General features: G+C 39.3%; 1 protein-coding gene and 1 non-coding gene across 4 annotated transcripts in view; both read right to left on the bottom strand.

Annotated features, from left to right (window-relative positions):
* Positions 1-23,978, bottom strand: part of TENM1 (teneurin transmembrane protein 1) — a 751,017-nt gene that overhangs the window by 124,328 nt on the left and 602,711 nt on the right. For all 3 annotated transcript variants that reach the window (XM_037015442.2, XM_037015435.2, XM_037015446.2), the window contains exons 18-20: positions 11,400-11,519; positions 6,585-6,846; positions 4,117-4,384 (exon numbers count right to left, since the gene is read on the bottom strand). In XM_037015442.2, the coding sequence (XP_036871337.1) occupies positions 4,117-4,384; positions 6,585-6,846; positions 11,400-11,519 (650 nt within the window). The remainder of the gene's footprint in view (positions 1-4,116; positions 4,385-6,584; positions 6,847-11,399; positions 11,520-23,978) is intronic.
* LOC118972533 (U6 spliceosomal RNA) lies at positions 21,771-21,874 on the bottom strand. Its single transcript, XR_005061569.2, has one exon. It is a non-coding gene; the product is annotated as a U6 spliceosomal RNA (small nuclear RNA).

Genomic DNA, 23,978 nt, shown 5'->3' with positions numbered 1-23,978 from the left:
ATCAAGACAATTCTCTTTCTTAGTCTCCAAAGAGATGGAAATAGAGACTAGGTAGTAAATAAAATACCTTTAACCATGATTAAGTTATCAGGGACATTTCCTACAAGGTAGATAATCCATATTCTATCTTAGGTACCACACTGGAAATTATTTTTGGCTGTTTTCCTTGGGATCTTTGCCAATTTTCTTTCTCTAACCTAAAAAATATGTCTCTTAAGTGCACATAAAATACCATGAGGAGCATTTTCCCCTCCCTCTTTGGTTATTTTTGAGTGGGTCAATTGTCTCTTTCTTTTATTATTGTTGTTAGCCTTAAAAAGGAACCAATAACATATATTTTAGTATTTTAATTAAGACCATTTTATAGTCAGAATGCTTGAAGAAGTTTTGACCAGGAATGTAATTAGGAAACGCAATAGGAAGTAAACCAACACCCACAGGCAAACAATAGGAATGGATCCGCTTCATTCCTGGTGTATATACTAGAGTGCCTTTGCCTTGTTTTGTGTTTTACTTGTTTATTCAATAATCCATGCACATGTTAGAAGCTCAGTCATTCTGAGTGCTTAACTATAGCAAGGATGAAAATTTTGAAATTCTTAGCACTGGAGATACTTAAAAGGAAGAGATGTAAGAAATTTTATGCATAAAGTAAGGTCAATAAAATGGTATAGACATTGTGTAAAACAGTTTGGTGGTTCTTCAAGTCAAACACAGAATTACCATAAAACCTAATAATTCTGCTCCTAGGTGTAGTCCCAAAAGAACTCACAACTAGTATTCAAACAATACTTGTACATGAATGTTCGTAGCAGCACTATTCATAATACCCAAAAGGTAGAAACAACCCAAATGTCTATATCAGTTGATGAATGGACAAACAAAATATGGTCTATTCATATCTAGCCATATAATGGAATATTATTCACTCATAAAATGGAATGATATGCTTATACATGCTGTTATGAAACTGATGAGCTCTGGAAACATTATTACAAGTTAAAGAAGCCAGATACAAAAGACCACACATTATATGAATCTAGATGTTTGAAATATCCAAATAGGTAAATCCACAGAGACAGAAAGGAGACTGGTAGTTGCCAGGGCCTGGAGGGTAGGATGGAGTAGAGAGTGATTGCTAGTGTGTATGGGCAAGTTTGTGGGGTGATGGTGAAAATGTTCTGGAATTACATATTGGTAATGGTTGCACAACCTTGTGAAAATACTAAAAACCACTGAATTGTATATTTTACATGGGTGAACTTTATGATATGTGAATTATATCTAATAATACTGCTATTTAAAAAAGTAAGGCTGGACTACAGTTATGTGAACCCTAGCAAGAAATGACTGCTAGACATTATCCTGATCAGCTCTTCATGAAAGAACTGGGTAAATTGTTCAGTGTCACAACTTGAGAAAAAAGTAAACAAAAACAAAAAACAAAAGGCAGACCCCTTCCCCACAACAACCAACAACCCAGCAAGGGTGCTGGGAAGGGTCATAAGGGATTAAAAACAGAAATCCCTATGGAGGAAAGTTGGAGGGATTTTGGATTATTCTAGTGAAGCAAAGGCTATAGGATAACATACTGGAGAGGAGAATGTAAGGTGTTCAGTATATCAGTCAGGGTCTCCAAGCAAGAATCCGATGTCACCTCGCAAGTGCTTCCTGCTGAGAGTTGAATGAAGGGACTCTACAGAGGTGTGAGCAGGGTTAAGGGAGACCTACTCAGGGACTGGCAACACTGAAAAGGGAAGCCTTCTGGGTTTGCAGTGGCAAAGGGAGGGAACTATGATATGATACAGAAAACTAGAGAGGGTGTGGGCATTTGGAGGAGGGGCTTCTGGATGGAAGCTGTCATCTTCTAATGGAGTCCTGCCAGACTGCAGTGAGACAGGACAGGGGCAAACGCCCCAGGCTCCTTCTCCTTACACCCTGTAGTCCCCGGATGGTGCCACACACTGACTAAATCAAATGGGGAGCCAGAGAGCGAAGGTGTTCCAGGCAGTACAGTCCACAGACGCCAGCCTCTCAAGAGCATAGAGGAGGGCAGAGAAGAGTTTGTGTGTGTGTCAGGGAGAGCAACTGTAGAATAACAGAGTGCCTGCCTGCCGGACCCATGGCTCCCTTCTGAGAGAAGCCGAGGCAGCAAACACTTGCACAGGTTTCACAGTGTATACCTTGTGATCCCAATGCCCTGGCCACAGCAAAACTAAAAAAGCAATACCAGTGACGAACTTCTGTGGAGTGCTCACCATGTGTGAAGCATTTTACATTGCTCATATCATTTAATACTCATATCATAATAACCTATGCGTAACATTCTCTTTATGATACCCATTTTATAGAAGGAGAAACTGTGACACTTGGAGATTGAGTAATTTACCCAATGAAGGGATGATCTGAACCCAGGGAGGGCGTCTGGCTCCAGAGCTGTTCCCTTAACCACTACACTCACTGGAATAGGGATTGAGCAGGACTCCAGAGACTGGCCAGCAACCTGGGTGGTAGTTATCCTAAGGGCACGGCTTTGCCTTACAGGGGTGCTCTCCACTATGTGGCTGGCACAACCTGATATTCCCTCTAGATGGACTATGAATGCAAGATAGAGAGCAAGTCACCAGACCATGGGCTTTGAAGAACGGTGAGAAAAGGAGGGCAGTTAGTATGGCAGGAGAACTGATGAGCTCAGTCAGCAGTGCAGCCAAGTCATCACTGTGGAAAGCAGTGCAGCTTGCTGTGAGGGGCTGACTGGTGCTGCTGCCACGTTGACAGAGCAGATGCTGGCTTTCTAGAACTATAGTATATCCCAAGCAAGCCTGCAGCTTGGGGAGGCCTGCCCGTGAGGCCACTGCTGCTTTTTCTTGCTCTTCCTCACACGCCCATGTCTTTACAGTAACTCCCTGCTCACTGAGGAAAACTGAACCACTCTCTGTTTCTTGTATTCTAATAAAGTCCAACAGAGATGGGTTATTTAAACATATGAGGGTCTCTGGGGCAAAGAAGAGTCATCAGTCTTTTTGTTTTTCCTATATATTTTTTCCTCTGGAAAGAAAGAGAGGAAGTTGACACATTGTAGTCTAAAAAATGTAGGTCAGTTATATGGGAGTTGTGCCATGATAGACACTTCCAAGGGAGGATATGAAAACATCTCTTCTGGAGAACTTTAAAAATAGTCTTCTCATCTGCCCATGGGTGGTTTCCATGAGATACTGCCTGAGGGCACAAGAATTAATGGCTCCCAACTGTGGTTCCATAGACTTGTATCAGGTCCCTTAGGAAGTTTTCACTGTCTTCTATAGAGTGAGAGAAATAAAGGCATTGGTGTCTGTCTGAGCATCAGTATTAGACTACTTACTGTCATTTCCTTCAGACAGACTGCTCCTTTTTTAGTGTTAAGGTATCCTCTCCTGCCCCGCCTTATGAAATTATGGCAAGTAGACTGTAGTGGGGTTTTTTCTTTTAGAAATATTCTTACTTGGCAAAACAAAAAATTGGCAGATCTGTGTCAGTCTCATTTTTTAAAAATGTCACCTGTCTGAGAGACTTAAATATCTGAAAACCATAGGCCCAAAGGACCTCTGAAGGTCCCTGCCATCTATAAGATTCTAGGTTTTAAAGTCTTGCAATAACAGAAAATCAAAAAGACTAGGAAGGAGGGATGATTTTTTAAATTTAACTTACCAAAGTCACAAGTTAATGGAGTCTCATCCACTTAGACATAAAAGAGATGCCTATAAGCTAAAATTTTGTAGTTTCTAAGTGGAAATGACAATCCAAATGTCAAACCCCAAAACATGGCCTAAAGAACACCATGCCAAAGGTCACAGTTAGAAGGCAATATTCAGCTCTGGAGACAGTTACAAGTCAGAGAGTGTGTGATTGTACTGGTATGCAGCCATCATGAAATGGGAACTAAAATCATTTTGAAAGAAAACTGTGTCCAAAGGGGACTTTTAACAGTCTCAGAGGGAGTGTGTAAATGAAAAAAAGCCTTAGATCCTTTAAGTAGAAGAAAACCCACCAATAGGCCAAGTCCAATTTAATATGCAAATAGTACTTTCTGTTTTCTGAACATAATGCTGCTATTTATGTAGTATTAGTTCAACATACCCAAAGCCTCCGCCAGGCCCCAAACCTTCTGTCCATAGATGTCGGTCTTGTTCCAAGCAAATGTGTAGATGAGATTAACTGCAGCAGGAAACCACTTCTGCATGAGTCGCCCTTCTATGGCTACTGTGAGGTGTACTTTGATCATTCCCACGGGAGTGGCTGAGTGTGTCAGAATGACCCGGAGCAGGGTTTTATACCCAGGGGTGCGGCTGCTCAGGTAGCTCAGCCTTACAAAGCTGGAAGGAATGGGGATCTCCTCCTGTACAACCTAAAAGAAAAAAAGTCAAGTTGGCTTTTATCTGTGCTTATAGGTAGACAAAAATACTGCATGCTTTGTTGTCTTAGAAACATGTGAGAGGAGAGAGTTTAAAGGGATCTACGGATGTCAGGGCAAGAAGCTTTGTAGCATTGTGTGATCGTAGGTTTCAAATTCTGCACTGAATCTGCATGGGGACAAGACGTCCAGCCAACCCTGAGGACTACTCTTCTTTTTTCCCTGCCAGGAAACACTGGGAAAAGAACAACTGCAGTTTTCAACACTGTTCCAAAACTTGCTCAGGAGGAGTTGGAAAAGATCACACTGCTGAATGTCAAGCACTTCAGTGCTCTGGGCTCCGTTAGGCAGTCTTCTTATATAAACATGCACAAAATCTTGTTTGGTGTGTTAAGTCATATATCACAAAACCACTGCAGTGATCCTTATTCAGGCCAGGCTCTCTAAAAGCAAGGACTCCGGAAGCAGTCCCAGCAAGTGATATTTTATGACAGAGATTGTGGTTTCCCTAGAATTAATCTTTACTGATGCCATCAAACTCATCTTCTTTGGAGCTTTGGAATGACCTCGAGGGTCAAATTTTTAATCAGATTTTGCTTACATATTTCTCTGTGCCTGGATGTACGAATCACTGAGAATAAGTTTTTTCACATTGGCATCTGTGACTGAGAAGCAAATAATTCCATTAATTCCTCTGCAAATTTTATACTGAATGTTGGTCCCAGAATAAAAATGCTACTTGGCTTCTTTAACTAATTGTTATTATTTATTAGCACAGATGGAGTTAAACAAGCAAAAGTGGCCACTAACACTAATCTTGTGCTCCGTGACTTTCACCTTTTAAAAGAGAGCTGAAGAAAGAGCCTATCCCATACATCTAAGGTGACATGGGTACTACAGATATTTTTTTCCTCATTCATTTTTAGTTCAGAACCTTATCCTCTTCCCTTTCCACTGCTAGCACACGGTGGAATCTCCTATTGTCCAGGATTTCAGGTGATTCTTCTCTTCCCTTTTGTCTACTCCTCACCTGTATTTTCTTCCTTTACATTAGCTTTTTGATACCAGAACTGCCCCTTCGTGGCAGAAGTACAATAGTAAAGGATGCATGACACTTACCACCTTACTGTTTCATTTCCCTAAGGAAACATGCAATCTTAGATCAGTTTGGAAACTTTTGTGTTGAAAGAGACGCAAACTTCCTAATGACATCTGTGAAGGGACTGGTGTATCAGTCAAATGTGCTCATTAAATCCTGTCTTGCTTTTTTTTTTCCTTTCTAAGGGAAAACAATGGACAGGATGGGAGAGGCACCTCACTGGACTCCTTTTTCTGTAGAACACTATTTTTTTTATGAGCCTTTCATAAATGGTATGCTCTGGGCACTGCTAATAGCTGGTGGGAAAGGTGGGAAGATGGAAAAGCCAATTTGATCTTGGAACGTCAATTTATCTCTTCTTGAATATACTTCTCAAATTCTAGATCTGCATGACTTATGACTTGATTGTGGTAGCTTCTGCATTTAACTATCATTAAATGTTTCTATAATGTGGTGAATGCATTGTCCTGTGGACATTTGAATGGTTTAATATTGAAATGAAAACACTGAATGCTCAGTAAAGAAAAATTCTCAGAAATCCTAAAATATTAAGATTCAAAAATATGTCTTCCTCTGACTCTAAAGCTTGAACACTCAAAAGCAAAGCTTTAAATAAAACCCACAGGCTTGAAAACTACCTTCACCAACACAGATAAACAAGAGGAGTTGTCATGACTTCTAAGAACGATGACAATGGGTACAAACTAGACAATAGCAAAAAACTAGATTTCATAAGGAGCTTTAATTTTAGAACCACAAATGGTCCCACCTCACTGACTATACTGTTACCACTATTGAGCCAGCTATTTTTGTTCTTTAGAGCACAGTGTTCTCTTGGTCAAGGTTTTGGGTTTAATTCTTATGACAGCTAGCTCATCTTGCTTTCTTTCATGACCATAGATAGCACCCTGTAGCCTTGGGTAGTCACCTGACAAATGTGTGCCAGAGAGATTACATTTGAAGGCTTCTCTTGACAAATGAAGGGCAGAACATTATAGGGCTGGCAGGAATACCAGGAAAAGGAATCCAGCCATTATGAGCTGTCGACCACCCCATGATACTATGACTTGTGCATTCAAAGGCCAATGTACCCACCTGCAGCTCAGGAACAATAGTTCCCCTCTCCGGACAGGACCCTCCAAATGATGTGAGTGGTGAAGGAAGCACAATCGGGTTTGGACTGACGAAGTTGGAGATATCGCAGGATGGTGGGTCTGATACAACTCTCTGCATGGTTACTTTCTCCACCACAGTAAATTGATTCCAAGGCAACCAGAGTGTCCTCTTCTCAGACAGGAAAGGTGATCGGTCAAAGATTAAGATGACAGAAATACCGCCAATGGCTACGAGGTCAAAGCTGAGCAGGAAAAATATAGGACACTTTCAAACAAATGAACAAACAAAATAAAATTTTAGTGCCCTTTCCTTCTTTTGGGATTCTACTATTATTTCCATTTGTATTCTCTATTTTAAAAGTTCCCTCTAGCTAAATATTCATTCCATTGATGACTTCTTTTCACTATCTAGTAGACTTCTGAGAAAAAATTCCATATTGCCAGTTGATAGTCACCTAGAATTTGTAACCAATTTTAATACCATCTTAAGCACAATCACTGCGTATATTTCTACAAAGCTAGATCTGACATCACTGGTTCCCCCTTGTGCTAGAGATAACAGAAAGATGACCATTTAACATTCAGAAGCATCTTTAATATAGAGCATTGTTTATTCATCCTCAAAATTCCTATAATGTAACTCAAGAATACGAAGCTGTCAAAAGGTTAAATATCTTGCTTAGGGTTACAGACATTAGTATATGAAATTTGATGGTGTCTTCGAGGTGACATCTGGAGAAAGATACCAGCAGAGGAAAACTGTTCTGTGAAATCCCCTTGAACATTATAATGCCCAGACCCTCCATATCTGGTTACCTCTGACTCCTGATTCTATTTGAACTCTAGATTTAGGATTCTGGTTCCCTCTAGAATGCCTCTTGGTTTCCTTTTATACGACAGCCTGTAGTGGACCTTGTCCATTTCTGCTGACAACTCCTTTCATATCTCTGACTAGCAAGACTGCCTCTCCTGTAAGCTAAATCTGCCCATCACTTGATGTGGTCTCTGACATGACTCTTGCATGGAAGCATAACAGACTCAGATTTCAGTTCATTCAGCACTAGATGGTTCTACCTTACTTCTCTTTAAGCATAATAACGTCTTTGAGATAATGCACTTTGAAATCATTCAAAAAAGCACAGATATAAAAATAAGATAATGATAAATTATTATCATTATATTGTAAAAATGGGTAAAGGGCAGTATGATTCTCCTTAATATTCAAAGCAACTTGAATCAACAGGAGAGAGATGTAAGCAATTCCCTACATTAAAAAAGATCCTTTTGTAAAACACTTTTTCAATGATAAAATGCCCCGGTAGGGAATCAGACTTAATTATGGATATAGCACTGCTCCCTTCATATGACATTTATTATATTTATTATAGTATTACCAATCATGTCTTGTTGCAGAAATCTCCTAGATAAAGATAAATGGACAGTAACAAGGGATGGGTAATACTGTATTTTTTATTGTTGCTTTGTCAGTCAAATAGCTGTAATATTAAGGCAGCTTCCAAAAAGAGGATTTGAAGAACTACAGTAGCTATGGAAAATAATCTAGGTTTGAAGTAAAAAAAGAAAACCCAAACGGCTTATGATTTAACACAGAGAAGCTGAATTCATAATACAGGAGCAGTTTAAGGCAAGTACAGTAAAAGAAAATCCTATGGTACTTGTCAAGAGATCTTTCCTCTCGTTCCCATTCTATGTTGATTTAACTCTGTGTCCTTGGGCAAGTTTAAGGTGTTGCTTCTCCCAAACCTGAGCTCGACTCCTTAAAATGGAAGTGCTTATTTATTTGAAAACAAAAACAAAGGAAAAACAAAAACAAAATAAACTATCCAAAGAAGAACATATATACCTGGGAATTATTCTTTACTTCTAGAAAGACTCAGCAGGCATGGCAGGCTTCTTGTGTTGTAGAAAGAATGAGATTTTTGCCTTCACACATACCTGGGTTGAAATCCCAGCTCTGCCATGTCTTTTTGTCTTTGTGCCAGTTATTTAAGTTATTTAACCTCCATGAGCTTCTGTTTCCTCCTTAGAAAAATGGGACTAATGTGACCTATCACTCAGCTACTACTGTAAATGAGTAAATGAGATAGACTTAAAGGTTAAGCAGATAGTAGGGACTCAACAAATGTTAACTTTCTTCTCAAATCAGATCCATTGCCCTATTACATTTATAGATGTTTTCTCTTATAGTTCAGATGAACTCCAGGCCAGATTTTGATTGTCTCTGTAAGCAGATACTGATTTTTCAGTTCTCCTGGGAATGTCCCCTAGGCTTCCTGTGAAGGTTAGTTTTATGTGATGACTTGGCTGGGCTGCAGTACCCAGTTCTTCAATCAAACACTAATCTAGGTATGACAGTGGAGGCATTCTGTAGATGTTGTTAATATCTACAATTGCTGATTTTAAGTAAAGGAGATTACTCTTGATAATGTAGGAAGGCCTCATCCAATTAGTTGAAAGGTCTAAGAGCAAACCTGAAGTTTCTCCGAGGGAGGCCTGTCCTCCACGCCCGTCCTTCTGTTTGTTATATATCACTTTGGTCTCATGACCTAGACGCTTCTTGGTTCTCTAGGAAAAGTCATCAATTAACTTGTGCAAATGCATGGCAATGGGAGTCATTAGTTCTACTTCGCACATAATGTATTTGCAGTGAACAGGGACTTTGAGAGAGTCAGTAGCTTATCCCAAAGCAGTGATACCAGTGGTGGGAACTACAGGCGTGGTGGACTATTGCGACTGAGATTTGAAGACAGAGGGCCCTTAGAGCATTCTACATATCACACTCTGTCTACTAGGTATCTAAAAGCCAGTCTCAGCCTTTCTATAATCCTTGGCCTTCAGGTATAGTTTCTCTATGATATTCTACTTTTGAAATGTATTTACTCAATCTAAGGTAGCAATAAGCAGAGACATATAATTGTCAGCTCCCATCACACTGTCACTTTATGTCCAAGAGATGACAGGGGGACTGTCTGGTTGGCGTTTGGGGTGCATATTGTGAACTTACACACTTTGTGGAGCCTGAGGGGAGAGTAATTGCTGCAAGGGACTCTGGTTGTCTCTGTCATCTACAGAAACCTAGTTTTCACAGTGACCTGGGCAGAAGAGGGTCTTGGCATTTTAATTAAAATTTAAAACATAAAAATAACAATAAAAATTATCTCTAATATTTTCTGTAAACTGGAAACAATTTGTAGACTTTTTAGATATCAAGATTGTTTTAGGTTCATTTGTGAATACTAAATAATTCACTGAAACCTTTGTACACAAACTAAAGACACTAAGGGCCCATCAGATTTCCCTGAGAAGTCAAATGTCCCTGAGTGCATATCCTGTTTAAAGAAATAATTCATTTATCAATATCCAGCACATAGTTTAACATGCTGGCAAGAGAGTGGCCAGTTTTGTGTACCAGTGACTCATGAGCTAACTGCCAAAATTCCATCACTCAATCAAATTGGAAGAAAGGTCCATCTGAATTAATAGCTCCAATTATGGAGTATTTGAAAGGAAATATAGTTTTTATTGCTTATATGTATAGGTATATGTATAGGTATATATATATATTATATATATATATATATAAGCAAGATATGGGTGTGTGTTTATATTTATATTCAGACTACCTGCGTCCAGGGTCATTTTCCTAAGCTTGTTATAATGAATAGATGGCTGGCTAATAATTAGCAATATAATTTACATACAAAGAATTTGTATGATTCACTAAAGTCCTAAAAACAGTTTGTTTTCTTAAGTAGGTTAAGTATCATCTTTAACTAATTTTTATAAGCATTTTCTTGACACACGGTTAAATAGTAAGTTCAGCATTGCCCAAGTTGAACAATGAACAATTCTCAGGTGGTTAGGGCTAATAAGGTTTGGCTGTAGGTTCTTGAAATGGGATAGTCCCTCATACTGTGATAAGGCTCTCAGCCAATAGGTCCTTTTATGTGAGTACTGAAGCAGCTTGCTATGAGTAGTTCATTTTAAGTGTAGCCACCTGGAGACTAGCCCGCAAGGTGATTATTACAATGTTCCTGACAAGTCACAAATAGGTACCTTTAAGTTGGACACACAGGCCTATTGACTCAAAAATGCTGAACAAATGTCTATCCAAATGACAGCAACAAAAATATTTTTGTGAGCAAATCCTTTTCCAGGATGAAAAGATTTTACTTAGGGGCCTTGCTTCCCAGGTCTCACGGGACCTTGAGAAACCCTCAGAGAGCAGCCTGGTGGTTATGGCTGAAGGTTAAATCACTGTGGTTATATATGGGAATTGGGTAGGCTGGCATTCTTGTCAATCCACTGCAGCCACTAATGAAATAAGTAGTGTAGGGAGGGCACATTTTAAAAAAGTCAATGTGGTTGGATTCTGTAACTTTTGGATGAATTACATTTTTGGATACCTTCATTTCTGAAATATTTTGAGGCTGTCATGGAAGAACAGCCTAAGTGTTCCGTGGCTCCCTCTTTAATACCTGCACCATCTACTGAATTTTGAAACTGGATTTATAAATGGAATTAGAGGCTAGAAAGCTTTCCACATGGCCAGGGTTTCAAGAGGACTTGAGAGTAGCAGTGCAGGGTTAGAAGAGAAATTTGGTTTGATTTAGAAGAGAGGAAATAAATATCAACAAGGACTTTTCTAGATACAGCTAGAATGAAGGTGGTACATACAGCTGATACAAACACTGTATCGGCCAAGCCCTGGTTTGACTCATGGCTAGAAGTCAATATTTGGTCCCTACAATGATCAGAAGCAATGTTGACTTACCTTCCATCTTGGCGGCTGATGGTAAACCCATAATCACTGTGGTGCAAGAAACTAACATTCACCCCTACTAGAGGGGTTCCATCTATGGCAACCACTTGGCCTCGAATCACACAAGCACGCCTGTAACACAAGATCAAAGGTAAATATAAAAGCATGTTGAAACTAGATTCTTGAAGCCAAGTTGGAGAAATTTTGGAAAAGAAGTCAAGTGTAACAAAGAAAACAGTAATTTCACCAACCAGGTAGTAACCACTAACATTCTGAGAAGGGTATGTGTTATCTTAATTGTCCAGTGTACTTAGAAGTTCCTTAAAATATCATTTTGTTATTAAATAATACAGCCTTAAAATAGTGTTCCTTAACTTATTTAATCCATTCCTTACATTAGGGCATTTAGTTGTTTCCATTTTTTTTCTGCATTGAAGTTCTTATTATTTCCTTGGGAGACAGTCCTAGTTGTGGAAGGATATTTTTCCTACTAAAATTAAAACTACATTAGTTAATAAATAAACATATTGTATATCTGACTAACATCACTGCTGACCACCTCCCTCCCAGTTCCTGCTCTGCTCCCCAGAGGTAATCAGCAATATCATTGTGTTGAGTGTATTTTCTGTGCAGTTGCATACATAGGTGTGAACATTTACAAGACTCTTGATACATATTGTCAAATTGACTTTTCTGGAAAAATAAACCAACAAAAAAAGCAGACTCAGTCGGATAAATTTTAAGAGTTAAAGTCTGCAAAAGAGACATGGTCCCTGACTATAGTACCCTGCTTCTTGCCTAATTGAAATAAAATATTTCAGGAGATTTTCCCTTTAAACAAATGAGTTTCATCCTTGCCAAAGTATGGGATTCCATTAGACTAGCCCCTAAACAGGGCTGTCTCCCAGGGATGTAGCCCACTAAAATATGTATACTCTCAGCTCTAGCCCACCTGACAAGTTCTAACAAATTCCGGTAGTTTGGCAGGCAGTTAAGAAGAGGGCCCGGGGGCAAATTCCAAGCAAAGATTTTTCGCTGGTCTGTCAATTTGGGGGGTGGGGTAGGGGCAGTTTTTTCTCCAGAGTCCAATCCTAGTCTTGACAGCCCTGAGCTCCAGAACATGCATTTTATAGCTGGTAAGGTTGAGGAAGTTTGGGCAAGGCAATAGTTTTTTCCCAGGGCATCAATGTCATTTTTTTGTTTGTTTGTTTACATATGCCAGCTTTTTCTTATTAACATATATACTCAATGTCATTTTATTTTTAGCAAGTGGGATTAAGGGTATGCAGTGAAGCTCAATCTTGCATTAAAAGGGGCCAGGTTATCTGGGCGAGCATGACTTTCCAAAGTAACCATAATAATTCCACCCTGGTATCATACGTTCTTTGAACACAATCAACAAGTCCAGATAATGTATGTCAAGGCTCATGGCCACACATATCATTCAAGGGAGGGAAAAAAAAATCTCTGAAAAAGCAAAAGTTGGTTACTGGCCAAAGTTTGTTTTATGTGTTATAGCCCATAAACTTCACTACTAAATTTTATTGCAATCAGGGGTACTGGATATGTTATGCTAGTAGGATTTCTCCTGTGTTACTTAAGGCCTTTTCCCAACATAAACTATAAGCCATTAAGTATTACACAAAGCTGAACTAGTATGACTTGCTGTTAGTGTTTTTGTATGTTGTGCTTTCAGATCAACACTCCCAGTTGTGACATAGATTAGTGGCTTCCTTCTTTCCAACAAGCTATGCATTTTATGAGTTTCGTAAATCATAGTTCTGAAGGGCATGCAAATTGCATCTTGGCACTTGCTTTGCCTTGTCTGATTCCCCCAGTAACTTTTGGGGAGATTTTGAAATCCCATTTGTTCTAGTAGAGAAAACATATATTTGAAAGTCACCGAGTTCTGGGTTTTGAACTAATCCTGACAGATCTGATCCCAGGCTCTAAGTCCAATGTAACAAGAAATGGAAATAAAAGGATGTCTCTAGTTTTATACAGTAACCTTTTGAAGGACTTTACAAAGCAAAATTTGACAAGCTGCGTATAGATTAAATAGAAACAAGCTGAGAAAATCTCCTGCAAATTGTATAGGGATTGGCGCCAAAAGGGCTGAGAACAGACTGGGTGTTAGTGAGGCCAAACCACCTGACAATCAGTGAAACATTACTTCCAGAGCCCTAAGTGCTGATGGCTTTTTGGGGGATGTGGTGGGGGGTAATTACTAACTTGCCAAGCAGGGCTCTACCAGTCAACAAGGTGGCCTTTATAACAAATAATGCCTACCTAGGTGGTCGCTGGTTCCCTTTTGGCAAGACAATTCTACACTCACTCATTTTATTTATTCACATTAATCTAGATGTTGTGGCTCCCCACAGCTGTACTAGGCTCAATTATTTTTGTTTTTATTTTGTCAAGCCTAGCTGGCATTATTTGCTCATATTTTATGACAGACACAGACCTGTCTCTTCTCTTCGCTGCTCTTTTATTCTCTACACAGCTTATATTTATGAAGGATCCAGGCTGGTGAGTGAAAGTCTCATAAAAGTCATCATTATTCCGTACATTTCTCTTGCATTCCTCTCTTCCTTCATTCTGTATCTCATTCTGAGTAGACTTGTCTTTTGGCTCTTCTGCTCTTTAATATTCCTCATATTTTATGAAGCACACAGACTTGTGTGATAACGACTCATCAAAGTCATCATTATTCAAGACATTGTCTACCTGTTCTTCTCATTCATTTCACTCTTCATCATTCATAAATAATGTGTGGACTTGTCTTTCAACTACCCTCCTTTTTTATTTCTCATATTTTATGATCCACACCATCTTACAGCATATGATAAAGCCCCATAAAACTTATTATTCTACATTTATCAGCATTGAACTCTCTTTGTAATGTATTAGACTTTAAATGTTCTAAGATTCCCTGTATCTTGCTGCATTTGCTTCCATTATTTACACACTCCATGTCATCCATTTTTCACAAGAATAACTTTTAGCTCCTTTTATTCCTGTATTACTAGTACTTATTATAATCTTTGACCAACATCAGTCATCCTGCATCAGGGTAAGTTGTCTGAGTTTCAGAATACTATTAAAGCATTCTTTTTAAATTTGCAATAATCTTGATTGGCACCGCATGCAGAAATCTAGGGAAAATATTTTATCAGGCAGATTCTCCATTTCAAAAAGCAAGCTCTGGAGTCTACTCACTTCCCCAGGCAACTCTAGCTCCAGATGGCCCTCAGGGAGCCTTCATATATATTCTGGGCAAGTATGGTGTATTGTGCTACTTTGTTCAGCTCAATTGCCACTGTGTATACGCTTAACTTCTAAATGCAATTTTTAAAATAATTGTGGATGGTAGCCTTGTGTCTGCTTTATTTTTCCTGATTTGCACAGCCACTAAAATGAAGTTTCTCCCCCATTTATATAATCTGTTCAGATTAGGCTTCTTACATCCAAGGCAGCCTGTAGAATTCATCTTTTTCCCAGGTTAGATCCTTGCTGAGGTAGTGAGGTACGGATGGTGGGGGTCTGTCTTTGGTAGTACCACAATCCCACTTTCTGTGCTCTCTGTCATTCCAATTGTGAAGCCTCCCTGTTTCCTTTCCCACAGAGTCTCTGGCTTCTTCAAATCACTATCTAAAGGAGGCAGTCATACTTGGCTTGACCTGGGCCTGTCTTGGGGAAACATGTTGAGCTCTTAACTGTGGCTACATCAAAACTACCTTCAAGGTAAGTCCTAATTCTTCCAGGACCTGTCTTTCTCTGAAAGTTTTAAAATCAAGTAACACGTGGAAGGAACTCTTCTGATCTTTCAAACTGGGTAACAGAAGCTCCTGTCTGCCCTGTCAGGAAGCTGGCCCTGCACCCGGGTCCAGCAGGTGTAGGTGACCAGTGTGGACGTCCTTTGTGTTCCGTGCATTCCCAATGGCAGGTACCGCGCTGCCTTCCATCTCTGCTGGGGGCTCTCCTGCTCTGAACCACAGACGGGTGGTTTACTCTGTTTCCCTGAGTCTTGAAACACAAGAGCCTCTCTCTGCCATCATGGATTAGAGCAAGATAACTGGACCTTAGATGGACATGTCCGATGTGACTTTAAAAACAGGTATGGGGAAGATCACTTCTCCAAGTATCTCTTTCTGTTCTCTAGGGAATATAGGCTGTTGCCAAGCTGTCTACCTGCTGTCACTGTGCTAAAGCCGCAACCCCAAAGGAATTGCTTCTTCCTTTAACTAAATGCTGAATTGTCTAGCTGTTTGGAGCTTGGACTGAAGAACAGGGCTTCTTAGGAAATGCAAATCAGAATACACTTTACCAAGAGCTTTATTTAACTAGCAAGCTGCTTGTTAGACCGTTCTGATGCAAAAGATTTAATTCTGTATTTGCCATTTTCATGGCACAGTCAAATTATCCTTAGCCTTCAATAAACTCTTGGTTCTTTTCTCCTCTTCCCTTATTTGTCCTCTTTTGTCTTCGGTGTCAAATTTCCAATATTCATTCAACACCCCAGGCAAAAACCTCAAGCACAAAAGTTGGTTTGAAAAACAAGGCTGAAAACCAAATTGCTGAAGGAAAACGCAATTTACTGCGCTGTATTTCTGACTAAAATATTTCCTAAGGAAAATGAAGCTCAGGGCTAGGGAAGGTAGAACTCTTTGCTTTTTTTACTAATATGAGCCTGAGCAACCTTTGAAGGGTAACTTCAAAATCAAGGGCCTGGCCAGCAGGGTATCGAGCAGCAGGTGGGCAGGTTAGGTTGTTTCTCCTTAGGAACAGATGAAATCCTTTTCATAGCTGACAGCTCTGGTCAAGCGATAGCACTGAGAAGGGCTGGGCAGGGAGAGGCCATGTGAATCATCCGCTCACTGTTGTTGGAATCCTGCCCTGTAAATTCCTCTATGAGCTGTCCTTTGGTTCGAGTCTTCAAGGGTCAGAAGCCTGCTTCTAGGAGGTGTGTTTCGAGGGCGCTCCTGTCATCTCTAGGCTCTGCTGCTTGGTGCGGGGCGGGGGACTTTATTGGAATGCAAATATCTCCGAGTGATTGGGACAAAGGATTTAGGATGAGTTCTTATCTGCTGCCGGCAGGCAATGAATAAAGGATCTCAAAGTTTAATTTGGGGACTGTGGTATCATCGGTTGTCAGTCCTTTCTGAAAGAGTTTTCTCTTGTATTGTAAAACAGTGGTTCTCAAATTTGATCATGTACCAGAATTACCTGGAGGGCTTGTTAAAACAGACTGCTGGGCCCCATCCCCGGAATTTCTGATTAACGGGTCTGGAGTGGGGCCTGAGAATTTGCATTTCTAACAAGTTCCCAAGTGATGCTGAAGCTGTTGGTGTAAAGACCCAACTTTGAGAACCACCACTTTAGAGAAGGCAAGGCCAGTACATACTCAGCCAGTGAAGGTGTATGAACTCCTGAGGAGGGAGGTAGGGGGCTTAAGCCATATCAAGGTGGGCAAGTCACCAACTGGTTCACAGTCTTACCATTATGTAATCTGTGAGGCATGAATTTTTAACTCTTTCATACAAACCTCTGGAAAAGGCTTTGCAAAACTCTAGTTTGGGGAGTCACATTGAAACTGTCATGACAAAGTGGTGCTTGGACTACAAAATGACCTCTAGGGTCCCTTCAAAGCCAGAGATTATGAAATGGAAAAACGTGTTTTAACCTGATTAATCTGTCCCAGATAAGTGTCAATTTCTTCCCCATGCCTATTAATTCTCATGAGACAGTACTCATATCCATGTTATTGCACTTGACATAGCCTGTCTTGAATAAGAGTTATATATCTGCCAGTCTTTCTTACTAGATAGTCAATCCAGGGCAAGTGCCGTGTGATTTTCCTCTCTCTGTCTTTCCCAGTGATTGGTGTACACAACACATGCTCAAGAAAACTTCATAGAATTTCAACTGAAATATTTTTATATGAAGTTGTAAGATCCTTGCAACCTACCCACATGCTTCAAGGGTTTCAGAGACTACTTTGAGGTTCCCGCGTGACAGATGCCTTACAGTTCATGTATTAGAAGCCAGCATTCTAGATTGTGCATTATGACTTTCTTATCATGAGAATTTTGTTTGATAATTGACTGCTTCAGGGAATTAGTAGCCATGTGATTGGGAAGAATGAACGAACAGTCCCCCTCAAATGCTTAATATATGAACACTAATCCCCTTATTCCTTTATACATTACCATATAATCATGATGTGGTATTTCATAATTTAAATACATCTGAGGCTGCTAATATTCAGATATTTTGGGGATTTCCACATAACACATGTTAGTTTCTTGCTATATGTTATCTAAACTGGTACAGCACCATGAAAACATTTACTGTTACAGAATAAACCTGTTTTCCTATTCTAAAAATGCCAACACAGTGAATGTTCATATGCAAACCCAATGAAATCTCATTAGTTTTTACTTAAATAGAGCAGGCTGAATTTTAATCTGACTCAGTTTGTCACTAGCCCAAATAAATAATACTTACTGAATGGGTAACATTAAAAGAAGCTGGAAGCATTACCCATCAACATTCTAGGACTCTGAGAAAGGTGGTGCTATTGAAAATGCAGATAGCTTTTTAAGCAGAATTATTTTCTTCATGGCTAGCGATGTTTCAAGTAAAACAAAATGGGGGCACTCACCCTGAGGTAGGGTGGCTATTTTCCCATCTGCCCTGGTAATTGCTTGTCAAAAGTAGGCTTGCTTGGGATGCCTGAGATCCCCAAAGTAATGGGAAAAAGATCAAGTGTTTTGAAGCAATAAGAAAACGGATGACAGTCACGTTCTCAGGACTGTGTGAGGGCCAGTTTTCTTCATTTACACACATGATTATTTTTGTCCAGAATTTGAATCCTGAAATATTTGTTCTGGAAGCCCTTGCAACTCTTGAATAGTCTCAAGTTTTTGCTTTTTTGGTTTGTCTTTGTTTGTTGTTTGCCTGTTTTACTTATTACTCAAATGCTTTGTCTTTGTAATCAGCCTTGTAGGGTTTTATTAACTTCATTAACCTTACCTGTCACTTTGCTGTGAATTTGCCCTTTGACTAATGGGTAGTCACTAAATATAGGGAAAGTCTCTCTTGTTGAATATACCCTGGCCAAGGATTGCTCTTCCCTTCATGAGGGAAGAGGTGTGGTCTATCTCTGTCTATATTAGTTCTATCTCTGGCTTCCTAGTAACACTGCTGTGAGTTTTCCTTAACAAATGGAATTACTCTTGGCCTTATTTGTTCCTTATGGAAAGTGAGATAATAGCTCTTCCCTGTCCTATCCTCAATTCCTCAATTACCTCACAAAGATGCCAGAATAATAAAACAGCCTAGTAAACTGATTGCCTTTTGAACTGCACCTTTCAAATTATATTTTATTATGTATGCTGTTAAATATATACAGTATATGTGAATATATATATTTGTCTAAATAAAATATTTATTAAGTACTTACTATGAATCAGGTACTATGTCAGGCACTTTCCCTATCTTACCTCACTGAATATGGATATAACCTGAATAGGTACAACTGTTAGCCCTGTTTTAAAAATGAAGAAACAGATTCTGACAAGTTAAAAACAAATGCTCAAGGTAACACAGCTATGAAGTGGTAGAGTGGTGAAGATCTTTCAGTCTGGGTACTAAAGGACTCTAAACTGTACTGCATACCAATGTTAAGATGTTAAAAAACGTGGCTCCAAATGAAAAGACAGTGTTCACCTATGAAGAAGGAGCTATCCATAGCACATCATTACCTGTAGATATTTATGAAGAGCTGAGCACTTCCCATGTGCAGATGTATAGTAGAGACATGTCACTCATTCTTTCTCCCCAAAGATGCATTTACTCTACCCTCTCTAGAGACAAATTTAGATGATAGAACTAACTAGAGACACTGCAAATAGTACGACTAAGAAGAAGGTAACAAGGATTTGAGCCTTTCAAACTTTGATCCTAATTAAGCTGCAATATAGATAAAATATTAGAAAATACCTATTCACATTGAGATAAGCTGTAGATAGCTACTGGTATTACTAATCCCAATTATTAAGCATCTCCAAATATCTGAGTTTCAACATATCACAAATCATGAATTGAACAGCTTTTTGAAGATTTGCACTCTGATTTTTTTTTTGTCTTCTTTGCCCAAGAGCATTTGCAAAGAAGTGAAAGTCACACATTCTTTCTTTTTGGTACCTTTAGGTGCTGACTGTTGATTTCAGGAGCTAGTCAGCATTACAAATCTTGGAACCTTCGGCACTTTGTAATTTTTATAATGTGTCTTGAACATGTGTTTCCTGAACTTAAGCATTAGACAAAATAGTTGTCTGAAAATCAGGAGATCCCATCTTCACACACGTAACACCTTTCATATAAAGGAGATCAGGGTGCTTTATTAGCAAGTAGCAACAATCTTACTTCCCACTTAGGACAACAACTGCAGAAGTGATAAGCAGAGGAGATTGCTCAGGAAAAGCAACATGCTAAGACGAATAGAATAACAAGGAACCATGGCTGAGCTAAACTACACTTGGATTCCTTTTCCAAATGTGGGCAGATCAGGTGCAGTGCCTCTCTTTAGAAAGAAAGGTGAACACAAGACAGATTTTTGGATGCTGATGCCTTAGAAACAGCTTCCCCAGCCTCTTGTTTATTCAATTTATTCAGCAATTGTTGCACTGTGTGTTTATCAACCCCCAGTGTGTACCTGGAATAATGCTTTTCATGTTCCTAGATTAAAATTACACAAAAATCTGCCATTTGCAGATAGACTTGGAGGTCCCTAAGTAACAGATTCATGAAAAGTGGAACACAAAGCATATGGATTTAAATTTAAATTTAAATCAGAAAAATTACAAAAGATTGATTATATTATAGACCTTCTGGGGGTTACCTGTATATAGACTAAACTGTAAATGTTAATTCCATGAATGCTTGAATGCTGTAATAACACTGTATTTCCTTATAAATATTCTAAAATATAAGCTTTTCTTACCTCTTTCATAATTCCAAATCAGGAAGTGGTTTCTATATATTTGATTGCTCTTAGGTTCAACACTGATGAAGATCTGCTCTTTGTTTTTTTTCTTTTCATGACCAAATGGTGTAGGGCTATTGCTGATTTCTTTTCTAGAGGCTATTTGGTTTGTCTGAGGTATTCAGATTTTCTTGGTGTACTCCTAGAAGATAGGTGCTCCATCCTGGTACCCGTAAAATATGTAGTAATTCCTAGAGAACGGTTTGTTTTACCTTTCCATTGCACACAACACTGCAGAATCTTGATTCAGGGGTCCCTAAAAGTCACTACCTGGCTCTGGCTTGTGTGACTATCTATTGCATAAGGGTCTAGGTGGCAGGTAACATTCATGCCAAGATCATCTAACATATAGATGAATTCTCCAAGGTCTCTGCTGCATGTCACCTCCCCAGAGAGGCTTTCCTGGACCACTCTATCTAGAATGGTCCCTTTCTGCCCCTAATCTTTCTTTATCTCACTTGGCAGTACTCACACCTACCTAACATTTGCCTTTTTCATCACCAGCAGGCTTCCTTACTAGACATGGGGAGAGCACTTTGCCTGCTGTAGCCCAGGGCCTAGGCCAGTGCCTCTTAGTGAATGAATGAATGAATGAATGAATCAAGTAAATACTGTAATGTTCATCAATCTCAAGAGTGAAATTGTTCATCTTCCCCAGTGTGGATTATCTTGAAAGAAATTGTAGGATCTTGTAGGATCCATCCTGATAAATGATGCCAAAGTGTCTTTAATGGGAATTTTTTCATTGTGGAAAATGGGAATGTTTGCAATGGTTTAGTTTCTTCTCTTGAATTCATCTATTTAATAAAACATTTTAAATTGTAGGAAAAAATTATTTATAGCCCCAGATGTCAAAGGATGAAGCTTCTTGCAAATAGTTAAGCTGCTCACTGTCCAAATAAGCTTTGTGTTTTTCTTGCAAGTCATCAACAGTCTCCTGTGTGTGTCACTTTCAGCAGCTCTCCTTGCTCACCTGAGTCAATTAGTCCCATCTCAGAGTTATTTTGACAACTTCCAGGTCAGTCTCACTTCTGTAATTGTTTAATGACTCTGTCTCCTTTGCTTGAATATCTCTTGTTTTATATCCAGTTAGGTCACATGTCTGCCCCATCAAAGCAGTGGAATTTGAGATCCCTGAATGGATGAAGTCTAAGCTCCCTTAGAAACCTGATGTTCTGTAATGAATAGAACTTACTGCAATTTGTAATTAATTTAATTATTTATGTATTTTTACTTGATGGTTTGACTGCCTCCACCACTGGAATATAAGGGGAGTCCTGTAAATAAGGGGACTCCCTTCCTTCCTCCCTCCCTCCATCTTTCTCTCTCTCTTTCTTAATATGGAACATTTCATGAATTTGCATGTCATCCTTGCGCAGGGGCCATGCTAATCTCTGTATCATGCCAATTTTAGCATAGGTGCTGCCAAAATGAGCATGGGGACTCTGTTTCTTACATTTTCCTTTATCCACACAGTTCCTGGCATGGAGTGGGTACTCAAGAAATATTTGGTGAAGAAATGAGTGAATACATATTCATCACTTTAAAAAAATGAGTCAATATCAAGATACTCTATTACCTTAGGGACAGCAGAGGACTTCGGTATTTCTTCTAGAGGAAGTGAAAGTCCTCAGTTACTCTGAAAATACTAATAGTTCAATACAGTACATATTTTAAAACAACAGTAATTAGTATCTATCAAATACAGTTCTTATGTCTACTCTATATTCAAGATCAGCAGCATCTGCTGCAATCAGCTTCTTCCTGCAACCTTCTGCTTAACCACAATCCTGATTCAATAACTCATTTTGCCATTCACAGGATTTCAAATACATAAATTCCCAGCTCAACTAAGTGCAGTAAAGCATGTTTTACTCAACAAGTTATGATAACTAATTGTGGCTATTTCCAGGTATCATGAATCATTAGGAGCATGAATCAAGATTTTTTTATTGAAGTGGGGTACAGTAAAGAAGAGGGGGTCTTGGGTGAGTAAAGAGTTTGCCAAGAATGCCATGCTCAAGGCATTTGTGGTACTTCAATTTGTTCTGGGGTCCTTTGGTTTTCTCATGAGACAGAATAATGACCCATACCCCTGGGAACTGGGTAACAGCAGTTTTCCTGCTGCCTTCCCCAAAATCGTTCCTTATTTTCTTATTTTTTCTTGGTTCTAAATTCTGATTATCTAGCCCATAGAAGGCAAAGGGATACTTACACAAAGTACTTAGATACTTACACAGAGTTATAAATGATGTCAGTTACAGCCAGACTCTGACAGTGGGGGAATGTCTTGTAAGTTAAAGAAAAAAAAAGAAGAAGAATTACTTTGCTACTGTTATATAATCACTTCATCTTTTATGACTTTGTTCCTGTGCTGTTTGGAGAAAGGCAATCTTATCCGTAGGCTGGTTCTACATTTGGGAATTGACTTATTTGAGGTCCTAATACCATTTGTATGTTCTAAGCAATCCAAATGAGTTTTTCATTATTAGCAAATATGCAAAGAGCCCTTCAGTATCACTATAACTGAGCCACTCACTCATTCACTCATTTTTTACGTACTCTCCGCCAGGTACTGTGTTAGGATCTGGGGGTACAGTGGGATGGTAGATTAAAGATGGGCACAAATGCTGTGATATTTTTCTCTTCAAGGGGGGTGTCTACATCTCTCCCTTTGTATCTGTGACCGCTTTGACTACCAGTATATGACACAGGTGACACTGTCACAATTTCTGAACCCAGGCTTTAAGAGACTGGCATCTTCCCTTTCCTGTCTCTTGGAACACCCCCTTTTAGAGCCCTGAGGCACCACAGAACTCTGACACACCGAAGGCTGCCGGCTACACCAACAGGAAGAGCAAGTAGAGATGCTGTATGGAAAAAAAATCCTGCTTGCTGTCCAGCTGTTGCAGCCCCCCGGGTACTTGAGTTATTTCAGCTGAGAGCCCAAATCTCACGGAGAAAAGGCAAGCCATCCTGGCCATACCCTGTCTGACTATTCGACCCACAGAATCATAAACTATAATTATAAAAATTGTTGTAATCCAATATGCTTTGGAGTCGTTTGCTGTACAGCCATAGATGATCAAAACAAGGAGAGAACGCATTACACTTGGTCCTTGTCCTCATGGAATTTAAGACTTAGCAATTAGAACAATTCAGAACTAGTATTGTATATCCCAGTGTGGAGCAAGAAACTGAAGCACAGCCACTTCATAGAAACTAGAAGAAAGCTATCAGCTTGTTTAACCTCTTCATTTTAAAGCAGGGTAACAGTGCTGTTATTCTTAGTGCCATAACAAGTTTGGACCCAACTCTAGAACTTTTCAACTAAAGGTAGACATTCCACCCGGGGTGGACACAGGGGGCTGCCACAATTGCACCTGAATTTTTAGATGTTGAAGTTATTCTTAAAACTTACTCTAAGTGATAAACATAGTAATAAAATTCCTCTCAACGTACACATCCTTCTCATTGAAAGTGGACATTTTGCTTCTACTGTTGTGTAAACCTGAATTACCTGATGTCATGATGGGTAGGAT

This window comes from Manis javanica, chromosome X (assembly GCF_040802235.1).
Source record: "Manis javanica isolate MJ-LG chromosome X, MJ_LKY, whole genome shotgun sequence".
In the NCBI taxonomy this organism is placed as follows: Eukaryota; Metazoa; Chordata; class Mammalia; order Pholidota; family Manidae; genus Manis; species Manis javanica.
Note: the sequence above shows the minus strand (reverse complement) of the source record. Positions and strands in the feature narration are given on the sequence as shown.